We start from the raw sequence: 27,087 nt of genomic DNA, 5'->3' as shown, positions 1-27,087 counted from the left end.
ATCCATTCATTCATTCATTCATCTTCCAAACCGCTTGATCCTCACTAGGGTCGCGGGTGTGCTGGAGCCTATCTCAGCTGTCTCCGGGCAGTAGGCGGGGGACACCCTGAATCGGTTGCCAGCCAATCACAGGGCACACAGAAACAAACAACCTCACTCACACTCACACCTAGGGACAATTTAGAGTGTTCAATCAGCCTGCCATGCATATTTTTGGAATGTGGGAGGAAACCGGAGCACCCGGAGAAAACCCACGCAGGCCCGGGGAGAACATGCAAACTCCACACAGGGAGGCCGGAGCTGGAATCGAACCCGGTACCTCTGCACTGTGAAGCCGACGTGCTAACCACTGGACTACCGGGCCGCCCCTCATTTATCCACGTCGTGGCAAAAGTTGAATTGAGGCACATGATTCTTCTATATTGTTGATTTTTTTTTCAAATGGCTTTCTACGAGCTGAACAATATATTTTCATGCTGATTTGATGTCTGCTTTGTATTTTATTCATGACATATTAGTTTCGCTGGATGTAGAATCTTGGTGGTCTCTTTTGAATCATCCAAAAAATAAGGAAGCAAGAGCCTTTAAAATTTTTTTCTTTTATTACATTTTTGTTGATATAATGACCCATTTCATAGCTTACTGACATGTAAAAAGTGGCACGTTCTAACACAAGCACAGCAGCAAGAGAAAGATGGTGGCACCGTGCTGGCTACTCCGGTGCGCCGAACCACAGGCCCAGTGTCATGACACAGATGATGGCGAGCGTCTTGGCGAAGATGAGGCGCAGGGCGAGGACAGCGATGGACAGGAGGTTCACCTTCTCGTCTGCTGGTGACATGCACATTCACTCAGACCGACAGACTGCACCTCTCGCATGTTCAATACTAACTTTGCACCAAAGCGACCTGGCACTGCCCTGGTCCACTTTCACCTGTGGCGATCAAACAGGAAGCAGACATGAGGCGGTGACTCCATTTAGAGTACTGGAGGTCTGGCTTGACCCTTCTCACCTTCCTTGCATGTGTCGTTATGTGCGGCTGTCAGCAGTGCCACCTGGTTGTATAACGAGTTGTCCGATATTCGATATTCATCCTGGTTACAGATTGGTCTGGTTCCAGGAGCAATGCCGAAAAGTACCATGAAAGGTTTCACTGCAGCATGGATGCTCCTCTGCATATCGAACGTGTAAAGCAAAGCGACTCGGGAGTCTTCTACTGCACCCTGGAGTACACGCTGACACATTTACTGGCATGCCTGCACAAAAACACCTGCACCCGCCTCATCGCATGAGTGACATTGGGGGCGTGGCTTCACCTGAGTAGATTGGTCTCACTGTAGCAAGAGCTGCAATTCAGCGTGACAACAGGCTGCTACCGTGCTCGAGGATGCTCTGTATTGTCTTGTTTTTTTACTTCACTCTGCTCTGTAGTGGGTCTGATGCTCTGTCTGCTCTTTAGGTTATCTCGTCCGATACGACATGTAGTTTTCTTCTGGTTTTATCCAATTTCTTCTCTTCATTTCTCTTCTCAAGTTATGTTGACAGTGCAGCTCAGATGTCAACTCGGAGGCCAACGACAGCTGATGCTGCTCACCAGTGTAATGGCAGCCTACTTGGCAAATCAAACTGCAACAAAATGACAAAAGTCGCGAAACGACATCAAACTCCATCTACATATTGCACATGTACAATCCAAATGCATCGTCCTCTCCACATGAATACCTCAGGCCGCTGTCACAGACTGAGTCCGCCGCTGTTTTATAATCACGTGACCACAATGAGCCAATCGAATAGTTTGTTTACAGGAAGAGATTTTTATTTCTTGTTTGGAATCTGATGTATTTGAATTTCGTTCATACTAAAATAGAAGCACCAAAAGTAAAATCCAGCCTTATTCTCTTTGTCGTCAGGAAATAGTCTCATCACAATTGGATTTTCGATGTTGATTCCTAAAATTAAAATAGTACACAGCATGAAACAAAAAAAGAATGGCCGGTAAATTTGTTTTGGATTCCCGACAAGTTTTCTGGTCGTGTCTCCCGTTTTGTTTCGTTTTTTAAAAAAGAGAACATCTGTGTGTGTTTGGTCTCCCCCCATTCTAGTTGATATGGTATAACCCAAGAGGCAAGGTACCGCTTGCTTCTGTTATTGCCAGTTGACGTTCATGCTACGAAAGCATCAGTCAAACGGCATCATGTCTTGTGTCGTTATTAAACAAATATGGTGTCAGAAGTGATCCTACCCATTGCTGTTTTTGATAAGTGCCGTCACAGCTGTAAGTTCATTGAGTGCGGAACACGCAGTTGGAAGTCCAATACCGCGACGTGAGAGCAACGACATGGCGGCTGACGTGAGCATCCCAGCCCCGGAGGAGATGAAGCTGACTGGAGATGTTGCTCACAACTCGGATAACTTTCGTGCTCAATTTGAAGACTATTCTTTGGCATCCGGGTTGGAAAATAAAGACAAAAGAGTGCAGGCTGGTGCTCTGAGAAGAGTTATGGGAGGCGATTGCCGCCATGTGTACAAACATAACCTGGACCTGTCTGCGGCACAACAGGAGGACGTGAAAGAGATATTGGACAGGTTGGAGAATTATTTCAAACCAAAATTGAATGTAATATTCGAGAGATACGTGTTAACTGCAAGCAGGACGACGGTGAGCCAATTGATTCAATTGTTACAACACTGCGCGAGGAGGCCACTTCATGTGAATACGGAGAGCTAAAAGAAGAGCTGCTACGCGACCGGCTGGTCTTGGAATCACTGATGAAAATGTGAGAAGACACCTACTTAGGGAGAAAGACTTGACACGAAGATCAGCCATTGACATCTGCGGGGAGACTGAAATTACAGGTATGAAATTGAAACTCACCACCAGACACCAGAGGGCATTTCAGAGAGTATTCACGTATCAGACAAGCAACAGGGCACAGAAGGCATACATAAACCCAAAGATGGACAGAGAAGAGAGGGCATTAATGTCGAGTGCAAATATTGTGGTGGCTCACACGAACGGGGAGCGGATGCGTGCCCGGATTTTGGAAAAAACGTCGTAAATGTGGGACTTTGAATCACTTTGCAAAAGTGTGCATGAGAAAAGTTCAATCCAACCAGAGAATTAATGTCAAGGAAGACGCACAGTTTGATGAAGAACAGGATGAAATCGCTGCTGCAGAGAGCATTGGTGCGCTACATGCTCAAGGAAAAATATGGTTTGCGACCCTCTCATTAAACGGAGCACCCCAGAGATTTCAGTTGGATTTGGGGGCCACGTGCAATGTGATGAGCATCAGAGACAAGAGGAAGCTAGCGCCCGACGATCCACTACTCTCAGGCAAGACCAAGCTAGTTTGGTATTCAGGAGAAACGCTTATTCGGGGTTTTTAGAACAGAATATGTTGTACACGGCAAAAGACAGGTTGGGAGGTGCAAACAGTGCCCCCTACTGTCAGGCTCAACAAGTGTGGAGTTGGGGCTAATGCATTTCACCATCCCAGAACAATTGAATCTGATAGGGCAGAGCAGCACTGGGCCACTTACCAAGCACCAACAAGTTGAGTCTTTTTCAGATGTGTTCACAGACCCAATGCAGGCACTTCCGGGATAGATACACTTTGAGCTTGACGGTTCTGTGACCCCGGTACAAACTTTACCACAAAAAGTCCCAGTGGCCTTCAGAACAGCAGTAAAAGCCTGACTGGATAAACATGAACTTGATGGTTATATTATACCCCTGTGTCAGAGCCAACAGAGTGGATTAGCAATAGGGTCATCGTCAAGCAGCCAGAGAAAATGAGGATCTGCATAGACCCCAAGTACCTCAACAAAGCATTAAAACGCTCACACTACAAAACGCCCACACTAGACGATGTGCTGTACAAACCCCCGAAAGCTCGTGTCTTAACGCTCGTGGACGCATGGGATGCTTTTCTTCAGTATAAACTGGACAGAGAGAGCGACTACATGACGGCGTTCTGGACTCCGTGGGGAAGATACCAGGTTGCTAAAACCTCCGTTTGGCGTGTCGGTCGCTCCAGAGGTCTATCAACGCAAACAAGATGAGCTATTGTCAGGGCTTATTGGAGTTGAACCAATACCTGACGACATTGATTGTTGGGTGCGGGCACACAGATGCGGAAGCAATCAAGGACCACGACGAAAAGCTAATCACGCTAACAGAAAGATGCAAGGAGATCAAACTGAGACTCAGCCAAAATAAACTACAGTTTAAAGTCAGGGAGGTCAAGTTTCTGGGGCATTTTTTGTCATCCGACGGTCTCCAGCCAGACCCAGAGAAATTCAGCAGAGACGGATCACAAGCCGCTCATCGCCATCTTCAACAAGCCTTTCCTGTGTGCTCCGAAGCGTCTGAAGAGCATGCGTCTCGCATTGCAAAACTGCATCCTCAAGGTAACATACAAACCGGGCACCGGCATGCATATCAGCGATACACTTTGTAGAGCCATAGTTCCAGTCAACACGAGCAATGAGGCCTATAATCGGCAGTCTATGTTCATGCTACAGAGGGCGTTTAACACAAATCAGAGATCATGCAGCGAGTGACACCTGTCTTCAAATGTTGAAGGAAATTGTCATGGAGGGGAGGCCTGAATACAAAGAGCAGACACCTTTAGCCATCAGAGAGCATTGGTCGGTCAGAAATGAAAACAGTGCACAGAATGGAATACTTTAGCAAAGTCAAAGGGTCATAATTCCAAGGTGACTACGGACAGAAATGCTAAACCGCATACACAACAGTCACATAGGAGGAGAGGCATGCAACAGACAGGCAAAAGACACGCTGTACTGGCCCAATATGCAGGGGGAAATTAAAGACTTTGTTGGCCAGTACTCGGTCTGCAATGAGTATGCACACAAACAACAACAAGAGACAATGATGTCGCATGCACTTCCCGTTTGGCCGTGGCACATTTTAAGCATGGACTTGTACAGACAAGCAGGGCGAGACTTTCTGATAATGGTGGATCATGACTTCGATTTTTTTGGGAGATTGAGCAGCTTCCTGACCTCTCAGCAGAAACCACAGTTCTAAAGTGTAAATCACAATTTCCTCGCTATGGCCAGCCTGACCGGGTGATCACTGACTGTGGGCCACAGTTTGAGAATGTCACATTCAGAAGATTTGCAAAAGAGTGGGGGTTTGAACATGTTATGTCTTCACTGAGACACCCCAAATCAAATGGCAAGGCTGATCGGCTGTGAAAATAGCCAAGAATCTGTGTAAAAAAGCTGCTGGTGCTGGCTCTGATCCCTGGTTGGCTGTATTTCAGTGGAGGAATACCCCTGCAGACAACATGGACTACAGTCTGGCTCAAAGACTGGTGGCCCGTCGGCTGAAAATGCCACTTCCTGTTTCAGAGAGCCTATTGGAGCCATGCATAATGACGGGTGTTACAGAGAATTTGAAGGCTAAGCATCAAACAGACAAGCTGTGGCATGACAAATCAGCTCAAGATCTGCCAGAACTAAAAATTGGCCAACCAATAAGAATACAGCCTTTACCTGGAGATCGGGCTGGGAGATGGAGAAGAGGTGTGTGTCTCCAGCAGGCGGACCCTCGGTCCTATGTAGTGGATGTAGAAGGTACTCTGTACAGACGTAACAGAGTGGCTCTGAGACCGGCAGAAGAAAATATGGCTGAGAGACTTACCATGTCAAACCATACGATACTGAAAAATAAAATTATATCAAATCAACAAATTATAATGCATTAAAATTGATCACCCACATTAATAGTTCACACTGCAACATTTGCTCCGGTGCAGCGCCGCAGCCGCCCCAGTAGAGCGTTCATACGTGCAAAGTTACACCGGTGTAAGATAAGATATCCTTTATTTGTCCCACACTGGGGAAATTTACAACAAACTCAACAAAGAGTTGTGTAGCCCTTGAAAACAGCTTAAACCGGAGCAAATTTAACCTTGCTCAAGGAGGTGGTTTAAAAATGTGCTCCGGAGCAAATGCTCGTTTGCGGGGGAGTAGCCGCATGAAAGGAGTTGATTACATTTGGCTAGAATGTGTTGCTTTTGTGCTCTGTTGTACTTCCGTCATCTTTTCTTTTGTAGGAGACTGGACTGTCTCAGAGTTGTTTGTTCCTCTGTGTGTGTTCACAACCCCCCATAGAATTTATTTTGTGATTTCTTCTCTTGATTTTCTGTTTCTGTCAGCCATCAGCACACATGCGAGCCCTCGACTCGTGTCTGCACTCACAGTGTGCGTGAAGGCTAACTTGTTGCTGAGGGGGCATGGGCTTTCTGAAGCAGTGACATCACATACGCACAACGGAAGTCATGTATCAGCGGTGCAGCGCACTGTGGTTCGCGTGATCGTCATCTTTGTCTTGTCTTGGATTTAATCAGACTCATTTACAGCTAATGTAAGTTGAGGGATTCACAGTTTTTTTTAATGGATGGCTCTACTTTACGAACGGCAAAAAGAGAGATGGAATCCTTTGAATGCAGTTTTTTGGAAAAAAAAGAAGAAAAAAAAAGACGTCTGCACTGCAGCACGTTCGAGAACACACTCGTCACAACTAAAATCACTTCCTGCTTTCCCTTACTTCAACGGCCAATCAGAATCTATCAACATAAAATCATCTGGAAACAATTAAATTATTTTTTCGGCACGTGGCGAGCTGGCACTTGGTGAGACGGAAAGCAGGAAACGTGTGACCGCTCGGTGCCTTTCATAGTCACTCTCGTTTTCAATACTGTATTCTTTTTTTTATCGATCTTGATATTTGGTTTCACGTTATTGGACTTGTGATTTTTCGTTTGTGTATTCTCATTGTTCTCTTGTACCTTGCCTTCGCAAGCGCTTATTGTTCTACGTATTGTTTTTTGTTTTTTTGTTTTCTGATTCCTTGTGGCCAAGCAAGCAAATAGTACGAATAAGTTCACTTGGTGTGACTGTGATTAAAATCCAGATCTAGATAAAAAATATTTTTTCTGATCTTATTTCTTGTTCAAGCCAATACATATTGTTGTGGGAAATAATTTAGCAAGCACCAGCCTAATATGTTTTGGTTGTTTACTGTGGCCACTGACTTTTGAACAATGAATCTTTCACTGAACCCAAAACAAGACAACTTTTGACTTTTGAGAGCCCAAAAGATTCTTTGCTTTTGAGACAGTTTGATTGCCTCGCCTGACAGCTAAAAACTCAATTTCATGAAATTTGTACTGGACTACCGAGCCCGCATCTAGAATGTCGGTGGTGGCCTGACCACAGTGGCATACTGGTCCAGGACCATAAGGCCATTAGGCCACTGTTAATGTCGGATCCTGTATCATTTTCCTGTAGTTTGTACCATTACTTCGGACCACCTGGTAACATTAAAATAGATGTGAGTGACTTTTGAGCGCAACTTTGAAGAGAGGCAACATGATGATGATGTTACAGTTTCACCTTTTTCTCCATCATTAAACCTCTGGACTACGAATAACGTCTTCAGAGTCGTGGTGTACAAGATGAGTTTAGCTGACTGTCCAAATCTAGCCGAGACAGTACAGTGGCAGTGGTGATGTTTACCAAGGGCAGTGAGTGTGTGTGTGTGTGCGTGTGTGTGCGTGTGTGTGTGTGTGTGTGTACCTCTATGGGATCACCCCCTTATCGTGGTGAGGCACTTTGCGCGTCTCCATGACCCGTAGAGCTATGTCGGCAGGAGTCCCGTACTCCTGGCAGGGTCACCCAAGCTGAACAGGTCGAAGGGTAAAGGCCAGACAAAGAGTGATCCCATACCTGGGTGCAAGCACAGGCGGAGTCCAACAGACCGGACTACCGACAGCCCCCTGCAACTACTGCCAGAAGAAGGTCGTAATGGGTAACCTCATGCCACCGGAAGCCACCTGGTAGGAGTTAAGATGGTGGGAGTGAGGACTGTGCACCCACACCCTCACCTTAATCCCAAACTTTGCGCAAGCTTCCTGCCCCAACCCCACACCCAATCCCCCACCCTACATCCCTTAATCCCCCAAAATTTTGTGGCGATGTGGAATGGCGGTGGGCCCAGGCCAAGGATGTGGCTGGGAGTGTCTAGCCAAACCATGCACACAGGCAGCAATGGAGTGATGGTCGTTGACACTTCGGGATGGAGCAGCGCATCTCTTTGGCAGCTTCCATTGTGACTGAGCAGCTCCACACTGCTCACCCCTGTGATGGGGAGGGACCTAGAAAAACTGGTCTAAAAATTGTCTGCTCTCCACACTGCGGACGGTAAACCGCAATCATCGGAGCATCCCCCTGCGGTCGAAATGACAATAAACGAAATAGAAAAAAATCTATGCATAGCTTCGTGGAACGTCCACACACTGTTAGACCTGGCTGAAACTCCTGACAGGGCCCACCGGAGGACAGCACTTGTGGCCACAGAGCTCGCGAGGTATAACATCGATATCGCAGCTCTCAGCAAGACTAGACTACATGGAGAGGACTCCCTGACAGAAGTTGGTGCAGGGTACCTTCTTCTGGAAAGGGGTCCCTGAAGGCACTCGTCGAAACCATGGAGTTAGCTTTGCTGTGAAGTCCCAACTGATGAAGTGCATCCCAGAATCCCCTACCGGCATCAATGAAAAGCTGATGACATGGCGCATTCCCCTGGCAAAGGGACACTTCGCCATACTCATCAGTGCTTACCCACCAATTCTGAATGCCGAGCTCAATAGTAAAGAGGATTTCTACATACTGTAGTTCTGGACACCATCCAGCAGCAAACACCGGCTATGGACAAGCTCATAGTCATGGGAGATTTCAATGCGAGGGTGGGGACGGAACACCTGGTATGGAGTAAAGTTATTGGCCAGCATGGAGTGGGAAAATGAACAACAACGGCCTTCGGCTCCTGACCCTCTGTGCAGAACATCAGTTGGTCATCACTAATGCATGCTGTACAATCAATGCAAGTCCACTGCGTAGTCAGAAAGAAGATAATCATGATCTTCTCGGTGACATCATTGTAAACGGTCAGAATTGACTTCATCATTCTCGTCTCTCATTCGATGTTTTAAAAGTATGATCTTGGTGTCTGTTGCTGGATTTGGTAGCTGAGAGACAAAGTGCACAATGGCTGGCAAGGAAGTCCCTTTGGGCCGATGGGGCCAGGTCTGCTTTTCAGGCTTGCAGGTGTAGCAATGCCGTTGCTTAGCTTTAATTAATGTCATGGACGTTTTGATCTTATCTGAAACAAGGTAGCACAAATCAAGAATGGATATTCAGTGCGAGATCCGTTTGGAATTGATTTGAGTGATACCTGAACTCATTTACTTTGTATTTGTGGCTGAAACTGTTCACAATTATTTGGACACAATTATTTGTTCTTTTGCTGGTATGAGAATTTTTTTCTTGAATTAAAAAAAACAAAACAGCATTGATTGCAACAAATGACATGGCCACTAAATATACATGTCAATGCCTTACCAATGAAACTGGCCACTGCTGGCTTACAGTCCATCTTGAAGACAGAGGTGGCGTGAGATAATTCAGAGATTTGAAAACAAAGAGGAGGATCTTGAAAATAACTCTAAAATGAACGGGGAGCCAGTGAAGGGATGCCAGAGTAGGAGTTATATAACTGGTATAGCTATACCAGTCAAGAGGCGAGCAGCGGCATTCTGGACCAGCTGAAGGCGAAATAAGCTAGATTTAACAACGGCACCAATTTGCCGATCAAGTTTGAAATCACTGTCCAGTTTAAGGCCCAAGTTTGACACCGTTGATTTCAGATAAGGAGACAGGGGGCCCAAGTCTACAATATCACCTCTGTCTTCTTTTCGTTGAATTTCAAGAAATTTTGTACCATCCAGGTTTTGATTTCTTCCAGACAGGATAGTAGTGGCCTTAATGAGAAGGCACGTCTTTCTTGCTCAGTGGGACATAGATCTGGCAGTCATCTGCATAGCAGTGGAAGGGAATACCATGTTTCCTTAAGATGGAACCCATTGGGAGCAGATAGATGGGACCTAAACCACTCAAGAGCACTGCCGCCAATGCCCACCAAGTGCTGCAAACGAGTCAGCAGAATACTGTGATCCACTGCATCAAATGCTGCAGTTAAGTCCAATAAAACCAGACACACGTGGTCTCCAGAGTCATTTGCCAGGAGGATGTCATTAAAAACGCGTAACAGGGCTGACTCAGTGCTATGCATCGTCTTGAAACCTGACTGGAAGACTTCCATGATGTTATGTTCATCCAAGAAGTTTCAACTGCATGTGCACCACTTTTTCCAGAATTTTGGAAATGAAAGGCAGTTTGGAAATGGGCCTGTAACTTGACAGCACATCTGGATCAAGACCAGGTTTCTTGATCAAGGGTTGGACCACAGCATGTTTAAACTGTTGGGGAACTACTCCAGAAGAAAGGCTGCTGTTGATGATAACCAAGACCGATGCACCAACACTCGGGAGAACCTCCTGAAAGAAGTGCGGGGGAAGAGAGTCGCAAGGGGAGCCAGATGGCTTTGTCTGGCGAACTACATCCGCCAAAAGTGCCAAGGACACAGTTTCAAAAGAATTTAACAGCTGAACATGGAACATGGACAGAGGGGTCAGATGCGGTATTTGAGACCGGAGTCCTGGCTGTAGAGACTTTATCAATGAAAAACTGAAGGAATCTGTTGCACATCTCAGGTGAAGAATCCGAGCAAGTAGGCAGAGGGGGTTTGAGTACAGAATCCATCGTTTTAAATAGTGCGCGTGGGTTGTGACGGTTAGCTAAAATAAGGTCCGACGGATATTCTCTTTTGGCCTCTTTTACTGTGAGCTGGTAGTTACGCCAGCAGTCTTTCCAAATTTGATAAGAGACATGCAATTTGTCTTTTTTCCACTTGCGTTCAGCTTTGCAACACCCCTGCCAAGCTGCGCGGGTAATGTCGTTAAACCATGGCTCGGGTTTAGGCTTTGGGAGCACAATTTTTGAAGGAGCCACCAAATCCAGGATGGCACGGCATGACGAGTTGAACCAAGAGGTGAATTCCTCTGTGTTAGACGAGGGTACGCAAAGGTTATTAAAGGCATCAGAGAAACGACTAGCAGTGCGAGGGTTAAAAATTCGGCGTTTACAACTAGGAGCACCAGATTTCACAGCAGCATGCGATAAGACTACTTCAAATAAAACTGCCATGTGATCAGAAATCCCATTTTCAAGGACTTCCAGATTTGACACCGGTAGGCCATGAGCAAGGACAAGGTCTAAAATATGTCCTTGTTCATGTGTCGGGCTGGCCACATACTGCATAAAATTAAAAGAGTCGATAAGTCTTAAGAAGTCTTTTGCTAGCTTTTTTTCCGGACAGCACACATGGATATTAAAATCCCCCATTAGGAGGATATGATCATATCTCAGCCTGATTTCCGCAAGAAAGGTTGAAAAGTTGCTTAAAAAGTCTTTGTTGTATTTAGGAGGACGGTAAATGACAGCACAAAGCACCGGGAAAACACGACCAACTTCAAAGAAGGTTGCTTCAAAGCTGTTGGCCGATGTGGTGAATGTGCACCGTTTACATTTGAAATTGTTCTTACAGATGCTTACCGTACCTCCACCACGGCCTGATGTCCTCGGGATATCGAGGAAACCACAGCCAGGTGGTAACAATTCAATCAAAGCGTTGTACTCACCAGTACCTGCCCAAGTCTCCGTCAGACACAGAAAATCCAAGTCATTGGAAAGGAAATACTCCCTCAGAATATGGGTCTTGTTCGTCAGCGACTGGGCGTATAACAACGTGATCCTTGTGGAAGTAGCAACGGGAGGGATTGCCTCTTTCGATCGCCGAGCGTGAATTCCCTCAAAAGGTTTCGCTAGATTCCTCCCCGAGAAAGGCGCGGAGGGTAGAAATGCCCTGGCGTGTTGGGAGAGCCAACGACTGTTAGCAAGCACTAGGCGACGGGGTCGAGGGCACACCACGCCGGAGCGATCGAAGTGTGTCTCAGATCCCATTTCAGCTTCACGAGCTGACCACTGCGTTTGCGGCGGCTGCGGCGGCTGCGGCGGCTGCGGCGATGGCGCTTCCGTGAAGGGAGCGAGCGAACGCGGAAGAGATCAGCCGGCAGGTTAGCCAAGAACGGAGGTAGCGTCTTTTCACCACTGTCTTGCCAAAAAGCGAATTTCAGATGTGTTGTTACAGCACTTTGTATGCAGCGATGGCTGTTTGAAAGTGCTCTATAAATACTGTTGACTTGACTTGACTTGACGCCTCAGGTCTGCGGACCAGACATTATTAGAAGTACCAAGAACTAAACTGAGGCCTAGAGGGGATCGGGCCTTTTCTGTTGCTGGTCCCTCTCTCTGGAATGACCTCCCACTGAACATTCGGCAAGCCTCCTCGCTGCCCATCTTCAAAATCCTCCTCAAAACTCACTTGTATTCTTTGGCATTCGACTCAGCATGACTTAGATTTGTTCGTGGTTTTACTGTTTGGTGCTTTCTACCGTCTTTATTACTGATTTGTTTTACTGTTTATTGTATATGTTAAATTGCTCCATGTACATCACTTTGTATGCAGCGATGGCTGTTTGTAAGTGCTCTATAAATACAGTTGACTTGACTTGACGCTTCTCTTCAAGAATTTGTGGCAGCTTATCTGTAACATGCAGCAAAAGCAAAGAAATGGACTGAGGCTGTGAAGACAGGCAGCTGAGTGATGTGAATTGTGACCAAAGTTATGGGCATTCTCAATGAAGGAGTGAAGGGACATCACTCTCCATTTGGAGGCCTTTCTCTGTGTTGCTGTTAATTTCTGTAACTCCGCCAGTCTGGAGGAGGGTGGGAGCCAAGACAAACGACAAGTTCCTGCGGTCCATCTTTTTCTTTGCACTTCTAGAATCAAACCCAGATCGCGAAGATTAGCACACTGAAAGAAAAAGTCCTTCCTGAATCAGAATCATAAAAAGGTGAGCACCTCTTGGACACTTTTTGCAGGAACTCAGCGAAATAACCGATGACACTCTGATTTGTGTCGGGAAGGATGCAAGAGAGCAGCATGGTGGCGCAGGTGCGGCCCTTCTCGGTGGGGAGATGGTGTTCCTTGAGCAAGGCCACCTGCATCTCGGTGGGTAGCACAGGTTCTGGCAACTCCCTGAAGAATTGCTTCACCGAGCTGGCCACGTCACGAGGAAGACAGGCGGAGAGGCACTCCTCAGCAGAATCCAATTTTTTTCTGGACATGTCCGTTCAAGAGGGCTGTTCGAAAACCGAAACCACGCTTAAAAAAAAAAAAAAAAAATATTGAACATGTCTGCTCACAATGGAAAACGACACGAGGAAGCGTCACTTCCTCGTGTAAGGAAGCCGAGAGGAGTCAAGTGGTGCATTCAAGTGCGCTCAGTTTGTTCGAGCATCGAAATTCGCTCATCATCTGAGGCATAAAAAACTCGATATTTTTGCTCGAAAAGCGATTTGGTCGAGAACAGAGACGTTCGAAAACCAAAGTTTGACTGCACATCGGAAGCCGAAGTGGTGAGTTTAAGTACAGTAGTTAAACACAAAACACCACGAGATGTCGATAAAAGGTACAATTCTGCAGTTGGACAGTAAACTATTGGTAATAGTGGGCTTCATCCTTTTAGCAATTACCCACAATGCACTACCGGCGACCCTTTTTGGAGGGCCGTTATAAACAAGCCATACAGGAATTCGTGTATGGCTTGTGGTGCATTGTGGGTAATTGATAAAAAGATGGAGCCCTCTATAGCATTAGCACTAAATTCATTTTTTGTTTGTTTTTTAACACACGTATTGCAAAGCGTGAACATATGTAATGTAAGCTTATGTTCTAATATTAATTACTATTTTTTTATGTTGGAGCATCATATTATTTCATGTCAAGCATATCTAAATTACATTCTGTTGTTTAATCATTGCTTCGACATGTTTTTTGTTGATAGCATCTGATTGGCTGAAGAAAAGAAAAGCAGGAAGTGTTTTAGTCGTGCATCTTTCGATCGTGCTGCGGTGCAAACATTTTTTTTCTCCCTTCAATAAAACTGCATTCAAATGGAATCCATCTCTCCTTTTGCCGGTCGTAAAGTAGACCCATCTATGAAAAACAACAAACCCCTCAATTTAGACGCGCCTGCGCGCACGCACACACAATCCCGGAGCGAAACCAGAACTCGGGCACACACCGCCACCCGGTGTCACGTAGCGAGGTGTTGGTGGACTCCAAAAAGCAGACAGGAGCAGGATGTATTTGAAGAATTGTATTTATAACAAAGAAAACTAAATCCAAAACACACAAAGTCCAAAGTATTAAACAAAAACCATGACTGAAGTTAAAATATAACAATGAACTATACATGACAGAAACCAAGAGCAAACAGCAACACACATGACAGTAGCAAGAAGCAACAATGACCCAACACTGAGTGTTTTGGGCTGGGAGTCCTTTTAAAGGCCTGATTACCTATGACCAACAGGTGTGCAGTTGCCAGGGGAGCCCTACAGTGCCACCTGTTGGTCCCTAAACCGAATCATGACAGTACACCTCCCTCAAGGGACGGATCCCAGACGTCCCAAAGTTGTCCAAAAGGCTTGCCTCGCCGGGGAACAGGAACTAAAAGCGACGGCAACCCTTGCCTCGCCGGAGAACAGGAACAAAAAGCGACGGCGACCTTCGCCTCGCCGAAATACAATACAATAAGCGACGGTGACCTTCACCTCGCCAGGGAACAGGAACAAAAGCGATGGCAATCCTTTGGCTGGGCGTGGCCTGACGTGGACGGAGCTCGACATAACGGGGGACATGGAACAGCCGGACGTGAACAGGGGCTCGGCCTGACGTGAGCGTGGACGTGGCACGGCTCGTCGTCGACGTGAATGTGACTCAGCTCCAACAGACACGTGACGAGCCTCGGCTCAACGTAGACGGTCGGGGCTCGGCCCACCGTAGACGCAGCTTAACGAGACGAAAACAGGATAGCCGCATCATCAGCGCTGCCTGAAAGGGGAAAGGGTGTCGGCCACAGATGCGCTCTGCCAGGCACATGGTGGAATAGGGAACAGTCCGTAGCACCTGCGGGGTCCAGGTGGTTGGGTTATTCTGTCACATAGCGAGGTGGTGGTGGACCCCAAAAAGCAGGCTGGAGGGAGGAGCAGGGTGTATTTGAAGAATTGTATTTAAAACAAAGAAAACTAGATCCAAAACACACAAAGTCCAAACAGTAGATAACGTATTGAAGACGTCAATATGTAAAGGTGAAGCTGCGGTTTGCTTATTTCTACCTGCGTTACAGTTGCACATCCACCAAAGTGAAATTGCTGATGGTTGTCGACTTGCACTTTGCCAGAGTTGAAGCGTTTAGTTTTGGGCAGTGTCATACTGCAAGATTTGATTTGATATTGTGTTGATGTCATCAAGTATCAAACAAAAACCATGACTAAAGCTAAAACATAACAATGAACTAAACATGACAGAAAACAAGAGCAAACAGCAACACACATGGTGTGCTGGGAGTCCTTTTAAAGGCCTGATTACCTATGACCAACAGGTGTGCATCTGCCAGGGGAGCCCGACAGTGCCACCTGTTGGTCCCTAAACCGAATCATGACACCCGGGCTGTCCAAGCACAGTCCAGATACAGATACAGACCTGAACAAAAATATTTTTCTGAGCTTTATATCTTGTTCAAGACAATACATAATATCATGAAAAATAATATATTAGCACACACTAGCATAATGTTTGTGTTGTTTATTGTGGCCATGTGCTTTTGAGCAAAGAATCTTTCACTGAAGATTCTCTGTGAAACCAGAACAAAACCACCTTGACTGATGAGACAAAAAGACAATTTCTTTTTCATACTGTTTTATTGCCTCGCCTAACTGCTCAAAACTCCACCACAATGTTCAGATCATACAATCTTTTCTGTGCAATATTAATCATGAAAATTTCATGTACAGTACCCGTAAATATAGGCACACATAATAACATAATTTAGAAAATTTATGTACCCTGATTCAAAACTTTATTTCACTGTAGAATCCCTGAATATTCTGTCTTGTATTTCTGAATACAGGATCAATGCTTCAATATGTATGAGGCACTTCATGCCAAGTGAAAGTTTCAGATGATCAACAATGTTTATTTGTTCATTGTTGTGGCATTAATTATTATGATTTTTTATGATTATTTATTTTTATCAATTTGGGTATATGGTGCCATTTATTTAAAAAAAAAACATTACAAATTTATTTGTATTTTAGGACTTTACTTTTGTAGTCGTTGCAATCAGGTTTTTTTCTTTGCTTGTGTACGCAAAATAGTTAGTTAGTTAGTTAGTTCGTTAGTTAGTTCCGCCCGTTCCTATTTGGAACATTGGGCGACGAGTTTCCTCCATTTGGTCCGGTCACTGGCGACCCTTCTTGCTCCATGCCAGCTGACACCCATCTCACTGAGGTCTTCTTTGGCAGTCTGTCTCCACGTCTTCTTTGGCCTACCTCTTTTCCTCTTTCCACCCTCTGGCATCCAGTCCATGGCCACATTTGCCGGTCTCTCTCTTGGCAGCCGGAGTACGTGGCCGATCATTTTCCTTCTCCTTTCAGAGACAATGTCTGACAGTTCAGCCACTCCTGCCTTCTTCATCACCTCCTCGTTGGTGTGCCCTGTCCAAGTGTCTGTACTCCTCGTCTTCCATCCTCCAGCTCCGGAGCCTCCTCTTTTGTTCTCTTTTTATCTTAGCCACTTTCCTTTCCTCAATCAACTTCCAGGTGTCGTCTGTTATCCATCTCTCTTTGATGGTACCCGTCTTTCTGCCGATAACTGCTTCTGCAGTGTCAGCAATGGCACAAGAGAACATACTCCACTGGTCCTCAATGTTTGCAAGGTGTTGTGATACCTTGAGCTTCCTACTCAATTCCTCACAGAAGCGTTCGGAGAAGTTTTAATTCTTTAGCTTGTCCACCGCGTAAGGTCTCTTGGGCTGCACCTTTTTCACCTTCTTCAGCTTCAGCTTGATTTTACTCACCACAAGGAAGTGGTCTGAACCCACATCCGCACCTCTGTAGAAGCGAACGTCGAGCAATGATGAGCGCCACCTTGTGTTGATGCAGATGTAGTCCAGTTCGTTCCGGGTCCCGCCACCAGGTGAAACCCAGGTTACTTTGTGGTCCGCTTGTGCTCAAAAAAGGTGTTGCCAATGCTGAGGCCGTTGGTACTGGTTAGCATCAACAGTCTCTCCCCGTTGTCGTTCGTGGAGCTCGCAAACCCATGCGGTCCAACTGTGGCATTCAGGCCCCTTCTGTCATTATCCAGTTTTGCGTTGAAGTCTCCAATCAGCATTTTGATGTCATGTCTGGGGATCTCCTCAAGCACGGTCTGGAGCTGGTTGTAGAAGGTGTCTTTATCGTCCGCTGAGGCAGCTTCGGTTGAGGCATAGACTTGTACGATGGTTATTTTGGCATATCTGGTGTAGAGCCTTGCTGTAATAATCCGTTCATTCACCGGCTTCCATCCAATCAATGCTTTTGCTGCACTACTGGAGAGGATAATGCCGACTCCATGGGAATGGTGGTCTTGCTTCCCAGAGTACAGAAAAGTTGCTCCATTAACCATGAGGCGCCCTTGCCCCGTCCACCTCATTTCACTAACGCCTAAGATGTCCAGGCGATAGTCCCTCATATTCTTCAGCACCTGGTCCATGCGACCAGACTGGAACATTGTGCGCACATTCCAGGTGTCTACTCTGGTGTTGGTTTTGGTTCCAAAGATCGGGGTCATCAGGGGTCGGGCTTCCTGCTGGATTTCACCCGGCCCCGTCATAGATACATCCAAGGATGTGCCGTCTCTTCTTCGCCGTGGTTTACCGGAATGGCTTCCTCTCGTCGTTTCTGTAACAGGTTTTTGTTTTTACAGGGTGAGGTTGTTAACCTCACGCCCAACCCCCAACCTGGAGGACCAGTTGGATGCAGTTTAACGTCATACTCAGGACAAAGTACGCAAAATAATGCAAAAAAATTAAGTTCTCGATATTTTATTTCAATTCTGCTCATGTATATAGAATATACATACATAAAGAACATCTCTTTATCTGAAATTTTCAAGTTAGGAAAAACCTCAACAGGAAAATATTGCTTCTAGTTATCAAAAAGAGTTCAAGATACAAAAAAAAAATCTTCCAGAACCAATTAACCCAGTAATTAATTAATTGAATTTTCCCAGTAATTAAGGTCCCCAAAAAGATAGATAGATAGAAGACTAAGACCAAAGTAAGCCATGGATAACAAAGGGCAAAGAAAATGCATGTAAAAAGAAAAACAATTTATACAAATAGTTGCTAAAATTCAGAACCAAAGAAGCTGAAACAAAATATAAGACCTATAAAAACAAATGAGTAAATATTATAAGAACTAGTAAGAGAGACGATTTTCATGCATTATTAGAGCAAAATAAAAGCAACACTCAAGAAATATGGAAAATATTACATCATGTAATTAGAAATAGCTCTAAAGCAGATTATCCGGAGTACTTTATGAAAGATAAAAATACCATTATTGAGGAAACTGCAGAAATAGCAAAGGAATTTAATGAGTATTTTATGAATATCGGCAGTAACTTAGCAAAACAAATTCCTGATCCAATAAATTCTTTCGAAATAGATAAATACAGAGAAAAAAAACTCTTCCACAATGTTTCTTACTGCTGTGAATCATAATGAAATATTAAATATTGTAAAACCATTTAAAAGTAAAACGTCAACTGATTGCTTTAATATTGATATGTCAATAGTAAAACAGATTCTAGAACTTATCGTGCGACCTTTTACATACATATGCAACCTGTCATTCAAAGCCGGTATTTTTCCATCAAAAATGAAAACAGCAAAAGCCATAAACTTTTTGAAAGTGGAGTAAGACAATTATTTACACATTATAGACCAATATCACTGCTACCACAATTGTCAAAAATATGAGAAAATTTATTTTCTCGCATACTTGATAACTTCATACATTATTAAACACGTGCTATGAAGTGAATATCCGAATCACATGCCCAAGCCACCTCATCTGGCTCCTCTCGATGTGGAGGAGAAGCGGCTCGACTCTGAGCCCCTCCCGGATGACCGAGCTTCTCACCTTATCTCTAAGGGAGAGCCCAGACACCAGAGAAAACTAATTTAGGCCGCTTGTAACCACTTGGGGCAAGATCTCCTCCTCGACCCAGAGGGGGCACTCCACCCTTTTCCGACTGAGGACCATGGTTTCAGATTTGGAGGTGCTGATCTTCATCCCAACCGCTTCACACTCTGCTGTGAAACACTCCAGTGAGAGTTGGAGAGCCCTGTTTGAAGGAGCCAACAGCACCACATCATCTGCAAAAAGCAGGGATGCAATACTGAGGCCCCCAAAACAGACTCCCTCAACGCTTCGGCTGCGCCTAGAAATTCTGTCCATAAAGGTTATGAACAGAATCGGCAACAAAGGGCAGCCTTGGCAGAGACCTACCCCCACTGGAAACGATTCCGACTTACTGCCGGCAATGCGAAACAAACTCTGACATCGGTGGTATAGTGACTGAACAGCCCGTATCAGGGGTTTCGGTACCCCATACTCACGAAGCACACCCCACAGAACTCCCCGAGGGACACGGTCAAACGCCTTCTCCAAGTCCACAAAACACATGTAGACTGGTTGGGCGAATTCCCACATACCCTCGAGGACCCTGCTAAGGGTGTAGAGCTGGTCCACTGTTCCACGGCCGGGACGAAAACCACACGGCTCCTCTTCAATCTGAGGCTCGACTTCCTGACGGACCCTCCTCTCCAGCACCCCTGAATAGACCTTACCTGGGAGGCTGAGGAGTGTGATCCCTCTGTAGTTGCAACACACCCTCCGGTCCCCCTTTTTAACAAGAGGGACTACCACCCCGGTCTGCCAATCCAGAGGCACTCTCCCTGTTGACCACGCAATGTTGCAGAGGCATGTCAACCAGGACAGCCCCACAACATCCAGCGCCTTGAGGAACTCCGGGCGGATCTCATCCACCCCTGGGGCCTTGCCACCGAGGAGCTTTCTAACCACATCAGTGACTTCAACCACAGAGATAGGAGAGCCCACCTCAGAGTCCCCAGGCTCTGCTTCCTCCAAGGAAGGCGTGTTGGTGGAGTTGAGGAGGTCTTCGAAGTACTCTGCCCACCGGTTCACAACGTCCCGAGTCGAATTCAGCAGCGCCCCATCCCCACTGTACACAGTGTTAGCGGTGCACTGCTTCCCCCTCCTGAGACGTCTGATGGTGGACCAGAATTTCCTCGAAGCCGTCCGGAAGTCGGCTTCCATGGCTTCACCGAACTCTTCCCACGCTCCGGTTTTTGCCTCTGCGACCACCGAAGCTGCGTTCCGCCTGGCCAGTCGTTACCCGTCAGCTGCCTCTGGGGTCCCACTGGCCATAAAGGCTCGATAGGACTCCTTCTTCAGCTTGACGGCATCCCTACTGCTGGTGTCCACCAGCGAGTACGGGGGTTGCCACCACGACAGGCACCAACCACCTTACGGCCACAACTCAGATTGGCCGCCTCAACAATAGAGGTACAGAACATGGTCCACTCAGGCTCAATGTCCCCCGCCTCCCCCAGAACATGGGAAAAGCTCTGTCGGAGGTGGGAGTTGAAACTCCTTCTGACAGGGGATTCCGCCAGACGCTCCCAACAAACCCTCACAACACGTTTGAGTCTGCCAGGATGGACCGGCATCTTCCCCCACCATCGGAGCCTACTCACCACCAGGTAGTGATCAGTTGACAGCTCCGCCCCTCTCTTCACCCGAGTGTCCAGAACATACAGCCGCAAATCCGATGATACAACTACAAAGTCGATCATCGAACTGCGGCCTAGGGTGTCCTGGTGCCAAGTGCACATATGGACACAATTATGTTTGAACAAGGTGTTCGTTATGGACAATCCGTGACAAGCACAGAAGTCCAATAATAAAACACCACTCGGGTTCTGATCGGGGGGGCTGTTCCTCCCAATCACGCCCCTCCAGGTCTCACTGTCATTGCCCACGTGAGCATTGAAGTCCCCCAGCAGAACAAGGGAGTCCCCAGCAGGAGTACTTTCCAGCACACCCTCCAAGGACTCCAAAAAGGGTGGGTATGCTGAGCTGCTGTTTGGTGCATATGCACAAACAACAGTCGGGACCCGTCCACCCACTCGAAGGCGGGGGGAGGCAACCCTCTCGTCTACTGGTCTGAACCCCAGTGTACAGGCACTGAGCCGGGGGGCAATGAGTATGCCCACACCTGCTCTGCGCCTCTCACCGTGAGCAACTCCAGAGTGGAAGAGAGTCCAACCCCTCGCGAGAGAACTGGTGCCAGAACCCTGGCTATCTGTGGAGGCAAGTCCGACTATATCCAGTCGGAACTTCTCTACCTCGCACACCATTCCACGTCCCTAGAGCTAGCTTCTGCAGCCGAGGATCAGACCGCCAGGGTCCTCCCCCTTGGTTGCCGCCCACCTCACATTGCACCCGACCCCTCTCATGGGGGGGGTGAGCCCATGGGAAGGGGGACCCACGTTGCCTCTTCGGGCTGTGCCCGGCCGGGCCCCATGGATGTAGGCCCGGCCACCAGGCGCTTGCCAACGAGCCCCACCTCCAGGCCTTGCTCCAGAGGGGGGCCCCATATATTTTTGTCATCATAAGGGGTCTTTGAGCCGTGCTTTGTCTGGAACTTCTCTACCTGTTTGCCATGGGTGACCCTGCCAGGGGCATAAAGCCCCAGACAACTTAGCTCCTAGGATCATTGGGACACACAAACCACTCCACCACGGTAAGGTGACGACTCACGGAGGGGTAGAAAATGCATGTAAAAAGAAAAACAATCTTTTTTTTTTTTTTAGAAAATGCATGTAAAAAGAAAAACAATCTAAACAAATCGTTTCTAAAATCCAGAACTAAAGAAGCTGAAACAAAATATAAGATGTATAAAAACAAATTAATAAACATAAGAACTAGCAAGAGAGACAATTTTCATGCATTACTAGAGCAACATAAAAGCAACACTCAAGAAATTTGGAAAATCTTAAATCATGTAATTAGAAATAACTCTAATAAAGTAGATTATCCGGAGTATTTTATGAAACACAAAAATACCATTATTGAGGAAACTGCAGAAATAGCAAATTAATTTAATGAATATTTTGTTAATATCGGCAATAACTTAGCAAAACAAATTCCTGATCCAATAAATTCTTTTGAAATAGATAAATACCAGTGTTGTGTCCAAGGACCGGCAACCCGAGGCCGAGGCCAAGGCCAAGGACTTGACTCCGAGGCCAAGGCCAAGGACCAAAGACTTGCCTTCGAGGCCAAGGCCAAGGACCAAGGACAAGCAAGCAAATCGTTGGAGGAGTTCAAAAACAAATTCAAAAGATTAGTACCAAAAAACTACATGAATCAGAATTATAAAGATACATTTGATATACTTATAAAATATAGTAAGACAACTGTTTGTTCTTGTTTTGGATTTTGATCAACTTATCAATTGTATTCAAGAAATGATAATTATAATGAATATCAGAAAATTGAAATACAAATGAGAAAGAATAACTATACAGTGCACTCCGCTTAATAGAACACCATTGGGCCGAAGCGCTTCTGTTCTACTAAGCGGAGTTTCTATTAACCGGAGACACTTTATTAGGTACACCTTCAGACACGTCGACGACGAAGTTATGCACGCAGAAAAACCCCTGCTGACGAGTTAGAAGAGATATTTCGACTGGGCGTACCTTCTGAGAATCCGGCAATGCATCGTATCGTCTGAGTATGTCCTTCTTATCCGCAGGTGATAGCCCTCGTCTCTTGAATGAAGTTGAAGCCATTGTGACGTGCGTGTGTCTATGTGTGGAGTGACGCGTGCTACCTTTTACTGTATACGGCTAGAACAACCGCGTTTTCTCGCGATAGTGGTACAGTATCGCGATAGCTACACTTCGAAAACCACTAGTTTACAATGTTCATTGCTTACGGCCTGTTCTATTAAGCGGAGATCTGTTCTACTAAGCGGAGTATCTTTATAGGAAATTGCATTAGGCAAATCCGTTCCAGAGCCTTTTGCTCTATTAAGCGGATTACTCTATTAACCGGTGTTCTATTAAGCGGAGTGCACTGTATATGTATATACATACCAAAAGGTGTATAAATAAAATAGTATAGTATACATAAGGGTAAAAGTATTTGATGATATGTAGATTTTTTTTCTTCTTTGTTTTGAAAAATGATCAATTCAAACTGCTACAAAATAAGGGGTAGGACTAGATAAGTTACTTACTTCTTCCTAACTCCTTTGAGCATACAACTCTGATGATGTGTGTTTTCTTCTTTTATCTACTTTCGAATTTTCCTTTCATAATTATTGTTTGACTTTTGTCAACCTGTTATTGTGTGTACTATATATGCTCAATAAAAAACAAACAAACAGAGCTGATGAATTCGATACACTCATGAAATATAGCAATACATCAGAAATACATTGATGAGATTATTCAATACATTAATGAAATGGAGCATCCATTATAAGATAAGAAAAAAACCTTTATTAGTCTAGCAATGGAGAAATTCCCAATCCACAGCAGCAAAGTTATGAAAGGAAGAAGTGGAACAACAAAATATAGGAGCTGCTGGAAAGGCAGCCACTCTCGCGGCACCATTTTGAAGTCAAAATAACACAACATAACACATAATATTTATATTCATAATATAAGTATACATATTCATAATTATTATGAATATGAGAAAATCGACATATAAATATGCTCCAATGAGTACGTGCTGTATAAACAAACCACAAGTTGTAAAAATAAATAAGTACAGCATACATAAGGGCAAAAGCATTTGTTGATATATAGACTTTTTTTTCTTGAAAAATGATCAATTCATATATAAGAAGGGGTAGGACTTTTTTTTACTTCTTTCTACTCCTTTGAACACATATTTGTGATGATGACTATTTTCTTTTCCTTTTTTATATCTTACCTTCACTTTTTGCCAATTTTTTACCGAATTGTATATTTTATATGTTCAATAAACACACAAATGTATCAGTCAGTTCAGTCTGTTAAGTGGGTTGGCTGTAGGGATCTTGAAGGTCCAGCAGGTGGCAGTGGTCAGCGACACAGTATCAGAACAGTATTAACACTGTGTGTCGACACACCTCATGAGGACTCATGGACCCATCACTATTGGCAAGGAAGGCACGAACACGAAGTCTGCAGTGACACGAAGTCTGTACCACGAACTTCGACAAGCGAGCGTGAGTGAGGTCTGGCTTGTTTCGGCAGGTGGCATTGTGTCGCCAGACGCACTGCCACTTATAAGCACTGTGCGGCGGGCTTTTGCTGCGTCAATGCCCGCTGCACTGAGTCGACACCTCCTGGACTAAGTGGCGCAGCCGGGACTGTGCCAAGCAGCCGATGCAGTCTAAACTGCACCGGTGCAGTTCACGTGTCAGTTAGCAGCCCGGAATGTGTCGACGCAGCCGATGTAATTCACGTGTCAATCACGTGACGTAATGAAACAGCCCATGCACCGACACGTGGTTTGCTCTGTGAGCCCGGCGCATGCGTCAACACATCGGTGTCGCTGGACCCATCACTATGAAACGCCAACATTGAAATGCAGCTAAAAATATATGTATTTTTTTTAATGAAAGAAGAATCCCATATAAAACGAGGCACAAATCGAAATACAGGTATAACACTGTACAGGTTTTGCTGTAACGGTGTCCCCACCAAGGACACTACCACACTGCCTCCACCCACATCCAATATTCCATCAACTTACGACACAGCACCCAGCCAAATGCAGACATTATACTTGAAGGAGCAAGATGTGCTGAGTGCCAGAGACGAGTTCGGCAGGGGGCCCATAGACTGGACTGCTCAAGTTGCAAAAGCAAATTCCATTTCAACTGCATGTTGCCCACCGGCAGCCTAGCTCGAGATGCCGTACAGTTACAGCGGTGGAGATGCCCCCACTGCGTAAGTCCCCAACCGTCAAGCAACACCGCCCAAACAACTCAGCCACGACTGGACCCCAAAACCACCGGGATCAAACAGTCGAAGCCCTGTATCCTTCAATGGAATGCTAACGGTATCAACCGAGAACTGCCACTACGACTTGCTGAGTGAAGAAAAAGTAGACATTGTGTGCATCCAAGAAACAAAACTCCTCCCAAAGGCAGCACCAGCGAGTTAATTGTCTCGAAGCATAAGGCAATTGAAGTTTCCGGCGTGAGGCAATACAATGAATGGTATCTATCATTTAGATTTACTTATACCCGAGATGCAACGGCACCAATGTTCCCTCTAAGATGCGCAACTGCACACTTGTCGCACACTCTTAGCGCACAAGAAAACCTATCCAGCGCAGAGAACGCACTGCAAATGAATTAGATCTCCAGTATAACTTTTTTTCTGTTTCAAACAACCATCAAAGCTCACACTCACACATAGGGAGACATTTTGAGTGAAATCAGCCAGCCATGCATGTTTTTGGAATGTGGGGGGAAAACCGCAGTACCCGGATAAAACCCACGTAGGCCTGGGGAGTACATGCAAGCTCCACACAAGGAGGTCGGGGCCGGGATCGAACCCACGACCTCTGCACTGTGAGGCCGATGAGCTAACCACTGGGTCACAGGACTGCCCCATTTTGTAAGATATTTTAGCTAAATATGTTGTAAAATAAAGCAAAACTGGCAAATACCCAGATATTATTCATTTGTGATAGGTAGTTGTGAGAGCCGGGCACGACAAAGCATTTATGCTGAGGGCACCAAAATGGCTGATTTTAAACCGTGTCACTCGTAATTACACGTTGGGTGAACGGGCTAACAACGGGCTGAGAGCAACACTGAAGGACAATGGAACAGATAAAAACAGACTTTGCAGATTTTTTCACAGGAGATGATTGTCTGGCTGGAGAATACAAAATGCAAGTGGATGAAAGTGTGAAACTTGTGGCAATGACCAAGGCAAAGTGATCCGCGCACCATGATGAGGCCTCTGAAAGAGGAGCTAAGGACCCTTGAGATCAGAGGTATTTTCATTCCTGTGTACTGTGGCACAGACTGGATCAGAAGAAATCCAGGGGTTTTCCAGGAAGTGGTGTGGACAAAAGACATTTAAACAGAACCCCGGAAAGTTCAAACTGACACAAAGTGAGTGAATATTCAGTTGTATGTTATTTTTCAAAAAGCATAACAAAAAGGAATGACACTAACATTTGTAATATTTTATTCATGGCCCAAATGATACAGGATAAAGACACTAACATTTACATCAAACAAACACAAATTAGCATGTTGTGCACAGATTAGACTCATATTGGTTCGTTGCTCGTTAAAAAAAAACCTCCCAACTGGCTTTTCATTTCTGAGCACCTCCAAAGGTGATTGACAGTAAGTGGGTGGGGAGAAATGAGCATATGTAGCAAAACTGAAGACAGAATACGTTTTATACGATTCAAAGACTGTTGAATTTTGAGGAGGGGGAAAAAAACCAAGAACTAATAAAACAAATGACCAAACCTCCTCACAACAAACTACATTTTGAAACCACAACTCTAACCAAATGAAAACTAACTCCCACGAAGATTCCAAAAGTATAACCCTAATGAAAATGCAAAATTTTCTAAATCATTACAACAACCACAAAAAAAAACTTGCACTCAAGGAAAACTTCAGCATCCCAGTAAGAAGGTTTATAAAATACAACTAGCCCTGGCCCATTCAAACCTGAAACCTTCTCAGGTGAGAGGTGAAAACTTAAGTAATGACTGCTTGTCTGATCATCACACTTGTGATTCTTAATCTGATACTTCCTTGAGAATCTTTGGCCACAAACTGCGCAGGCAAAAGGTTTCTCACTGGTGTGGGTTCTTATGTGGTTTGTTAAGTATGTCTTAAGAGAAAATCTTTGGCCACAAACTGCGCAGGCAAAAGGTTTCACACCAGTGTGGGTTCTTGTGTGTGTTTTTGTTTCCCTTATGAGAGAATCTTTGGCCACAAACTGCGCAGGCAAAAGGTTTCTCATCAGTGTGGGTTCTTGTGTGTATTCTTAAGTTTGCCTTCTCAG

The 27,087-nt window shown here is 45.4% G+C and overlaps 1 protein-coding gene across 2 annotated transcripts; it reads right to left on the bottom strand.

The window, feature by feature from the left end:
• Positions 1-12,210: 12,210 nt before the first annotated feature.
• Positions 12,211-13,563, bottom strand: LOC127594603 (inactive Rho GTPase-activating protein 11B-like). Of its 2 annotated transcripts, XM_052056486.1 has the most exons (3): positions 12,921-13,563; positions 12,677-12,774; positions 12,211-12,602 (listed from the first exon to the last, which is right to left on the bottom strand). In XM_052056486.1, the coding sequence occupies exons 1-3, from the start codon at positions 13,184-13,186 to the stop codon at positions 12,472-12,474; spliced, it is 495 nt and encodes a 164-aa protein (XP_051912446.1). In that variant the 5' UTR covers positions 13,187-13,563; the 3' UTR covers positions 12,211-12,471. The 2 variants fall into 2 exon arrangements, with proteins under 2 accessions (XP_051912446.1, XP_051912448.1); XM_052056488.1 differs by having other exon boundaries at positions 12,211-12,838; positions 12,921-13,387.
• Between the last annotated feature and the right edge of the window lie 13,524 nt (positions 13,564-27,087).

The sequence above is a fragment of the Hippocampus zosterae genome, unplaced genomic scaffold (assembly GCF_025434085.1).
Source record: "Hippocampus zosterae strain Florida unplaced genomic scaffold, ASM2543408v3 HiC_scaffold_22, whole genome shotgun sequence".
In the NCBI taxonomy this organism is placed as follows: domain Eukaryota; kingdom Metazoa; phylum Chordata; class Actinopteri; order Syngnathiformes; family Syngnathidae; genus Hippocampus; species Hippocampus zosterae.
This window is presented reverse-complemented; position numbering and strand designations above follow the sequence as displayed.

What these genes read in the sequence shown, in the direction of transcription:
- LOC127594603 (XM_052056486.1), bottom strand. Translation starts at nt 13,186, where the DNA reads ATGTCCAGAAAAAAATTGGATTCTGCTGAGGAGTGCCTCTCCGCCTGT. An exon ending in CTGCAAAAAGTGTCCAAGAG is followed by an intron (nt 12,775 to 12,920) that starts GTGCTCACCTTT and finishes ACCCTCCTCCAG; the next exon opens with ACTGGCGGAGTTACAGAAAT. An exon ending in TGAGAATGCCCATAACTTTG is followed by an intron (nt 12,603 to 12,676) that starts GTCACAATTCAC and finishes TGCATGTTACAG; the next exon opens with ATAAGCTGCCACAAATTCTT.